The sequence below is a fragment of the Papaver somniferum genome, chromosome 5, assembly GCF_003573695.1.
Source record: "Papaver somniferum cultivar HN1 chromosome 5, ASM357369v1, whole genome shotgun sequence".
Lineage (NCBI taxonomy): Eukaryota > Viridiplantae > Streptophyta > Magnoliopsida > Ranunculales > Papaveraceae > Papaver > Papaver somniferum.
The window spans coordinates 96,242,356-96,251,740 of record NC_039362.1 but is presented as its reverse complement, the minus strand read 5'-3'; the positions used below and the strand labels follow the sequence as shown (position 1 = coordinate 96,251,740).

The 9,385-nt window shown below is 42.5% G+C and overlaps 1 protein-coding gene across 1 annotated transcript; it reads left to right on the top strand.

Annotated features, from left to right (window-relative positions):
- Positions 1-3,699: 3,699 nt before the first annotated feature.
- LOC113279358 lies at positions 3,700-5,430 on the top strand. The gene has a single exon (XM_026528052.1). The coding sequence runs from the start codon at positions 3,700-3,702 to the stop codon at positions 5,428-5,430; it is 1,731 nt and encodes a 576-aa protein (XP_026383837.1).
- Positions 5,431-9,385: the final 3,955 nt, after the last annotated feature.

Below are 9,385 nucleotides of genomic sequence, written 5' to 3'. Positions count from 1 at the left end.
TATATTCTCACGTCACACCCATTCGTGAGCATATATAGATTTGCTTGTTTTCATCTGAAGTGCCTTACAACTACAAATGCACAGGTGACAGGAAACTAAAGCTTGGAGACTCTGTGTTCATCACTAATTCACTATTACTAAATGATGTTGATTTAAAACCATACCCCAAAATTCATCTTTAAAACAATGATCTAAAACCAAAAGAAAGGTATCAACATTAAGAATCAGATCCAGCACTAAATGCTAAGAAAAAAACATAAAATATATCCATTGAATCAAACGATACTCATAGTGATAGTGATAAGAGATTACAACCCTAAACGATCGATACAAAACTAAACTAAGTTGTAAAATGTAAATCATAATGAATTCTAGGTACAGTCAAAATCAAAATCATACCGGCAATTCATCAAGGGATCGTAATACCATGGTTTAGAATAGTTTTAGCGATTCTACGTGCCATTAGTTTATTAGGCAATGTAAACGTCCCAGAGATGGGAGGTGGAGGTGGTAGAGAATAGTTGATTACAAGATACAGTAAAGAACAGGGATACGCAGATTAGGAAGAAGGTGGAGGCATAAACCTAGAGAAGAAAACCTAGGTTTGTTGCTGCGTTTTTTTTTTGGTCTCCGAGATGATAAATATAAAAATTACTTTCTTTAGCAAAACAACTCTTTGTTTTTCTCCCCTTTGAGGAAAAGTGAAACGGATCAATTCTGTGAGTGGGTGAAGGTCACCGTTCAACGTGGAGTCTTATGAGCTTAGGATTTTAAAGGAGTTAGATTTACATCTTCCTATACAAATTTATTGAGGAAAGGATCCCTTTACACTTTAAAACTCACGCTATCTCACACTTTTTACGTTATTTTGTATGTAAAAACCAAGTGATAACAAATTTGAAACTAATATTTTGGGAATGTGATCCTCTTACAAAGCTCTATATACCTACCAAAAATGAACGTCTTCTGAAATACATAACATCACCATCTACTATTTTGAAAATGAGTCGTTGAAAGGAAACAAATTTTTAACCATCGAAATTGAGGTTGGTAGATTATGAGGTTTAGAATCTCGAAATGCTCTCATTTTAGTAGGTATGTAGAGCTTTCTACGAGGACTATATCCCGAAAATATTTGCTTCAAATCTATTACCGTTTGGTTTTTATTCACCAAAATGACGTAGAAAGTGTGAGATAGTATAAGATTTAGTATATCAGGGGATCCCTACTCTTTATTAATTTCTTTCTAAATAAATTTCTCAATCATCTTAATTTGACTTAATTCATGATCGGATCGTGCCTTTCATTCTTTTCGAGGTGAAAAATGAAATTGTTTAGTTGTTTGTAGATAGTATAACAATTGAATGACAAGTCAGATGATGATAGACGAGGGGATTGGCGCTTTAATTTTAAAAAACCAAAGGACCAAAGAAATTTAGATGGTATTTTAAGACAAAAAAAATCTTGATCTAAAATTTTGGCTTAAAAAATGTAAAGCATCACGCATTTTGAGTTATGCTTTTATTTTTGTCATCAACAGACGTGAATGTATCACATAGTGCAAGCAATTACCAAGGTAGTCCCTAATAGCAACATAAACAATTGAGAGTGTTAACAATTAATTCTCATGTTATGGTTGCAGCAACTCTGATGTGCTTCTTCAGCTAAGAGACATGGAAAACAGGGTGGAATGTGGAAAAGCGGGGAGTTGCAACTTGTAAGCTACCTGACCCACCTTTTCAAGTATAGGACAAGTGTCATAGTAACGTACCGACAAATTAAAGTTTTTGTGCAATGCAATAGACGATTTTCTGTAAGGCTGAAGCTTCGGGTAAACTAAATCACCCACTTCAAATATTTTATTATTTTTATTTTTATTGTGTGAGAAGACACCATAATTCTCTCTTGTGCTTTATGTGGAGAGTCTCTCAACAATTTAACATGACATCCCTTTGGTGAAGGTAATCTTCAATGGCAGACACTGAAGTGAGAACTTCATTAGGAAAGGCAAGATGTGGTGGATAATATACATAGAGAGCCTTGAACAGAGCCACGTTTAAGCTATATGATGGTTTGTATTTTACTGAAACTCTGTCAGATAGAGTCATTTGAACCAATGTTTAAGTTGATGACCAGTCATGCATCCGAGGTAGTTTTCCAAACAAGAATTGACTATTTAAGTCTGACCATCTGATTAGGGATGATATGTACAATTCAACTATAAATTGGTACCCATCGCCTTGAAGAGTTCTTGTCAAAAATTGCTTGTAAAAATCTTGTCCCTATCTGACACAATTGAAGAAGGAAGACCATGTAACTTGAACACGTGATTTAAGAATTCTTGAGCTACAGTAGAAGTTGTAAAGAAGTGTGTCAAGCCTTGAGGTTTTTATAGGCACGGAGAATCGTTTATTGCTACGCTATTAAAATTAGACGACTTTGCTCTGCAAATTGCCTTTTACAAAAAAAAAAAAAAAAAAAATACTAGGCAGCATTATTAATCACTAAGAAAGTATATCCTCAATCAGCCCAAAAAAAAAATTATATGTACATAGTATTAATTTTATTATATTTTCAATATTATAGAAATTTAACAAAGAAAAGAAAGGTTTTTACAAGAAACTAGATGGGAGCCTAGCAGCAAGTTGGGCTCTGTTGATACATGAAAATAATTAACCCTAGAAAATGGTTGCCCCCAAATGGTTGCCCCTTAACCTATCAAGGCTTCTACACTAAGGAATAAAGAGACTTGGGGACTAGGCCTAACCCATTAAGATGGAAGTCCTAGTTCATACAAGAGCATACTAAGGAAGTTGGGCCTTGGGTGAAATCCCTTTAGGGTTTGGTGCTAACTTAAGGAGAGAGAAATGACAGTTTAGTAATATATTAATCTTATGAGTGTTTATTCTTAAGAGGGATGTTATAAAAGGAAATGAAGGTACACTTCATGATATCATCATTAATTCCCCATTACTTTTACCTATTTACCTTCTCCTTGGGAGTACTTTCTGTGATTAGGGCTGGTTCCTCCTTCCCACATTCTACCTATCAACATTGCGACCACAGTGGGAGGTTCTTAGCCTTTAGTCCAGCATGATACTCCCAGGTGCGAGCCATGAGATGCCAGCGGGTGGAGCACTTCCCAACCCGGACCACGTCACTATGGAAGACATTCAAGGAGAAAGCCATGAAGAGGTACATGTCCGAGCGGTAGTCAGTACACCTATCGTACAAGGAGCAGGAGGATCTTAGAGGAAAGAAGAAGCGTCTAAAGAGAGAGCCGCAGCAGAGATTATCGAGCGAGAAGTGCCTGAATTACAAGAGGAATTAGATGCATCCATTAAGAAGCAACAGGAGATACGCGGGTGACTGAAGCGAGCAAGAGAACAAGGCGCAGGGACAACTAAAGCTGCTAGTACAAAGAACACGGTTCCGAGCATGACAGAGGACGCGATCTCCAAATATCTAGAGGAAAACTATCGAGTACCAAAACACAAAGCCTATGATTCATTAGAGCCACCATACTCTATGCAGGTCGCCGATTACTCATATCCTGAAGATTATACATCGCCGAAGTTCAAGACATATGGAGGAAAGAGAAACGCACGCGAGCATGTGAGCCGCTTCATATCAGCAATGAATGTGTATGCTCAAGATGAAATCCATGCATGAGGGAGTTCCCTAAGTCACTGACGGACAATGCTTTTACCTGGCTGGTACGATAATTTGAAACCCGGAAGTATCATTTCATGGCCTGCCATGGTACAACACTTTCTGAAGAAGTTCTATTCCGCCCAAAGAAGAGTCACCGCCATAGATTTGGGAAGGTGTACCCAGCGGGTCGGAGAAGAAATTGGAAAGTTCATCACCCGCTTCCGAGATTTCACACTCGAATGTCACGAGGACATCCCAGAAGAGCGCTTGGTGGAAATTTGTATTCGAGGAATGGACGTGATCTTCCGGCTGAATTTAACAAATTTCAAGTTTCAAACTTTCATAGAAGTTGAAGAGGCCGCATCTCGGATATCAGACTGCGCGGATGCTGGAGCAAGCGGGCACTGCTGGCAATTACATTCTGTTAATGCAGCGTCAAATGATCAAGGGGGAGATAGAGGTAAAGGAGGAATTGCTGTTTTTGGCCCTTATCAGGGAGGACAATCAAGTAGGAGAGGTGGAAGAACAGACGGAGGGAGACCAAAGCCGCCGCCACTACCATGCAGCAGGGAACAGATAGTAGGACTTTTGGAGCAATGGGTAGCTAACAAAAAACAAACTCTGCCACATGTGGTTACGGAACCGACCGCAGCGGATAAGATGCATGAACGGTACTGCCACTACCACAGAAGAGTCCATCATCCGATTACGGAGTGTTTTTCTCTACGCTATATAGTGAAAATGAAGCGAGCCAGAGGCGAGCTAGAAATAGGAGAGCAGAGCATTCAGAAGGATCCACTCCCTCAGCACCAAGTCATGATGATCTCCCATGAACCTACAAAAGAGGAAACCTGGAGACCATGGGAAGATGAGAAGGAATGGGAAGCATACGAGACAACTGAGATGGCCACCTTCTCAGATACGACCGGAGTTGCTAGTAAATTTGCCCAAACAGTTTTAGCCCAGCAATTCTTTGACTCACTTGGTTTTAGCGGGGACCAAATCTACGAAGCATCCAAAGCTATTGCAGCCATCGCTTCTGGTAAAGCGTACAATCCGTTGTCGCGGGAAGTTATCACCTTCACTGATAAAGATATATGTTATCCAGGAGAGCACCTCCGACCCTTATATCTCACAGCCCATATCAACAAGCAGCCTCTCAAGCGAGCTTTCATAGACGGTGGAGTGTCCCTCAACATGATTTCCTTGCACACATTGGAACCGTTAGGAGTGCCAAGAACGTCGATCAAAACACGTGCAACAACTGTAAGAAGGTTTGGCGGACAAACCCAGACGACAATAGGAATAGTACATCTGATGATGAAGATCGTACCCATCAGAGCGCTAACTCCTTTTTACGTACTCGAGGATGACACCACGTTCCATGTCTTACTAGGGCGAGGGTGGATTCTGAACCACAAAGTGGTGGCATCTACGTATCATCAATGTGTTAAGACTAATATCGGAGGAAGACAATTCAGGATCCCAGCCACGAACAATCTGTTTGGTCCAGAAGAGGCTTACATGGAAGATGCAGTCTTCTACACACAGCCGGGCATAGACCAAGGCGAACAAACAGAGCGTTTTATCACCCTCCCTAAATGGGAAGAATTCCAGCCGGAAGCAGAAGTAAACGGAAAAGTCAAATCCGTTTTTAGCCCGTCAAGGATGGGACCCGCCGCGAGGAATAAGCGAGCTATAGCCGAAACAAAGAATATTCAATTCAAACGCTTCTCACGACCAGAGGGCGGACACGGACACGTTTATCGCTTATAGAAATTAGTCGGGGAAGCTTCCAGTCAACAACACGATTGTGCCATGTCATCGGCGGACGAAGAGAACATGATGGAAGCAACCGCACTTGGTGAAGATTGGCCAGAAGAAATAGAACCCTTGATTTCGGTGGAGAAAATGATAAAAGATTTACCTGTAAAGCCCGATCCAACCATGGACGGATTAGAAGAGATGAGCCTCGGCTCAGAGGGAGAACCCCGATGCATGCGTATCAGCGAGCATATAGAAGAAGAAGAAAAATCACGTTTGATTAAACTGCTTCGCGAGTATAGAGATGTGTTCGCATTCACGCATGACGAAATGTCGGGCCTCGACAGCAACCTGATTGCACACAACCTCAATGTCTCACCCGAGTATCAACCTGTCAAACAGCGGAGACGTAAATTTTCTAAGGGAATAGAGTTGGCTATCAAAGAAGAGGTGGAGAAGCTGTTAAAGGCTAACTTCATTAGGCCAGTCCAACACCCCACTTGGTTAGCCAACATCGTCCCAATAAAGAAAAAGAATGGTAAAGTCTGATGCTGCGTCGACTATCGAGATCTAAACCGAGCGTGTCCTAAGGATGATTTTCCAGTATCAAACATTGACATGATGGTAAATAATACAAGCGGATATGGTATGTTTTCTTTCATGGACGGATTTAGCGGATACAACCAAATCAAGATGTCGGTGGAGGACGCGCACAAGACGGCCTTCCAGACCCCATACGGAAATTTCTTTTACACAGTCATGCCCTTTGGGTTGAAGAATGCGGGCGCCACTTACCAACGAGCCACGGTAGCAATCTTCCACGACATGATGCATCAGATCATGGAAGTGTACATTGATGATATGGTAGTAAAGTCTCGAGCACAAAAGGATCATCTTAACCATCTAAGGCACGTTTTCAACAGATGTAGAAAATACCACTTGAAAATGAATCCTCTCAAATGCGCGTTTGGAGTCACCTACAGAAAATTTCTAGGGTTTGTTGTCACTGACAAGGGAAGACAAATTGATCCGGATAAAGTCGGAGCAATAACCACTATGAGATCACCGGCAAATGCAAAAGAGATGCAAACTTTTATTGGAAGGGTGTCCTACGCTCGGAGGTTCATTCCGGGCCTGGCACAACTGTTGTGCGCGTTTACACCACTACTGAAGAAGAACAAACGGTTCGAGTGGGGCAATGAGCAAGACCAAGCCTTCCAGAAGCTCAAGGAATGTTTGATCAGTGCAAGAGTCCTACGATCCCCTGTCAAAGGCGAGCCCCTCTATCTGTATACATCGTTTACCAACGTGGCGATTGAAGCGTTATTAGCTCAAGACCTTGGCAACGACCAGTTATGCCCAATCCATTATACCAGCAGAGGGTTCAGAGACACGGAACTCAGATATTCAAGGGCAGAGCAAGCATGTTTAGCGCTCATCTACGCCACGCAAAAGTTACGATCATACCTGCTTGCTCATGAAACCATAGTGGTGGCTACGGCTAATCCAATTTCCTACTTAGCAACAAAACCCGTATTATCCGGCAAAACAGCTCGCTGGCTGCTACAATTATCCGAGTTCGAACTAAAATATCAGCGGTCGAAAGGAGTACGAGGGCAAGCATTTTCGGATTTCTTAGCAACGTTCCCAGGAATATACATGACAGAGATAGGTGAGGAAATACCTGGCGAGGTAGCTGAACTTGAAGAAGAGTAACGCTGGACAATGTTCTTTGATAGGTCCTCATACGGCTCTTATGGAGGAGCAGGTATAGTCTTCGAAACGCCTTAGAAAGAATTGATATCATTCTCTTTCAAGCTGGACTTCGAATGTAGCAACAATGTGGCGGAGTATGAAGCATTGATCCTCAGATTGCGATTGGCGAAGGAACTCAACCTGGGAGCCATTGATGTCAAAGGGGACTCAAATCTAGTCAAAAACCAAATATCGGGAGACTTTCAGGTGAAAGAAGCACATCTTGCGCCATATCGAGCGGAAGCCCAAGGGTTGATCGCAAGAAGGGGAAGCACCGTCGTGGAGCATACAGGAAGATCTACTAATAAACACGCGAATGCTATGGATACTCTAGCGGCTAAGATACAATTAAACGAATCCGATGAAGGCACTATAGTGGTAAAAAGGAGAGCAGTGCCCAACACATGGAAAGAGGACGTCGCATTCGAGCTAAAAGATGATTGAAGAACAACATATATCGAGGACCTGACTAGAGGAGAGGACGATCAAGTATTGCCCGTCAAAGTACTAAAGCAATTTGTTTTAATACGAGGAGCATTATACTTTCGAACATCTGGAGGCGCTTTATCACGGTGCGTAGGAAAATCAGAGGCACAGGAAATACTGAATCGCGTCCATGAGAAGTCATGCGGACAGACAGGAGGAATCCTTTTATATCGATGGTTTCAAAGGATGGGCGTGTACTGGCCAAGCATGGCAGTTCAAGCAGCTGTGATCCAAGACAAATGCGACGACTGCCAAGCACCTCTGCAAAAGACAGAAATATGCAGTGCACAGATAGTGGACTAGAGACAACCCTACATGGACTTCATCCAGCATGAGCGCCTGCCGTCAAACAGACAGGAGGCGTTAAAAATTCAAAGAAAGTCTGGCCGGTTCTTCATAAGTGAATGCGTACTTTACAGGAAAAGTTTCGGAGGCAAGGTATTACGTTGTCTATCACTGGAAGAGGCGGAAACAGTCATGGCTACAACCCACGATGGCGAGCACCAGGGTATGCAGAAGCTCTTTCTGCACCTACACGAAGCAGGATATTACTGGCCCACAATGGAGTTCGACACCGCCGAACACGTAAAGAGATGTCAGCAATGTCAAAGTCACGGATCGATGATTCATGCCCAACATACTTGGTTGCACAGTGTCGTCACCCCATGGCCTTTCCATAGCTGGGGACTCGACATCATTGGGCAGATAAATCCAACCTCGTCCGGACGTCACAAGTATATCATCACCGCGACTGAATATTCTACCAAATGGGTTGAAGTTATACCACTCCGAGACTACTCGGGCGCAACAATTTCCGCGTTCATCAAAGAGCACATCATCTGTCGATTCGGGGCACCTATGATCATACGCTCGGATAATGACACTTCTTTCGTTAATCAGACTGTCATAGATTTGTTGGACCAGTATGGGATCAAGTTCCACACTTCGACTGTCTACTACCGGCAATGGAACGGACAGGCTGAGGCTACCAACAAAACGCTATTAAGAATATTAATCCCAACGGTATATGATCATCACAGAAGCTGACACGAACATCTACCACTTGCACTTTGGGCGTATCGTATCTCCAGAAGAAGTTCCACAGGCGCATCCCCTTATTCCCTGATGTATGGAGAGGATGTGATCCTACCAACGGAAATTGCAATACCATTCGCGCGCGTGGCTATGGCAAGTCTCACTACTCCGGATGATGTCAGTCCGTTTGCACACCTGGATACCTTAGAATAACGACGAGCCAGAGCTGAGCGATTAGCGGATAAGTACAGGCAGCGGACATCGAGATACTATAATCAAAAGGTAAAAGAATGAGTCTTCAACGTAAATGATGTAGTGATGAAAATCGCACCACACGTCCAACACAATGAGAAAGCAGGTAAATTCGCTGCTAACTGGCAAGGTCCCTACATGATAAGTGAGGCAGCGGAAAGTGGATATTATTACCTAAAGAAGATGAATGGCTCCCGCATCAATACCCCTTATCAATGGAAAATGGCTCAAAACTTACTATGCTTGAACGATCTAATGTACGTCGAATGGATGAAAATAATAAATATTATCTATATTATACCGCGCTATGAGTGATGATATACCCCGATTAAGAATGATTAATAGTCCAAGAAAGGGCTAGGCTCCGTGCATGGATTTATATGAAGTGCACCAATAGTCCAGGAAAGGGCTAGGCTCCGTGCATGGCTTTAGATGAAGT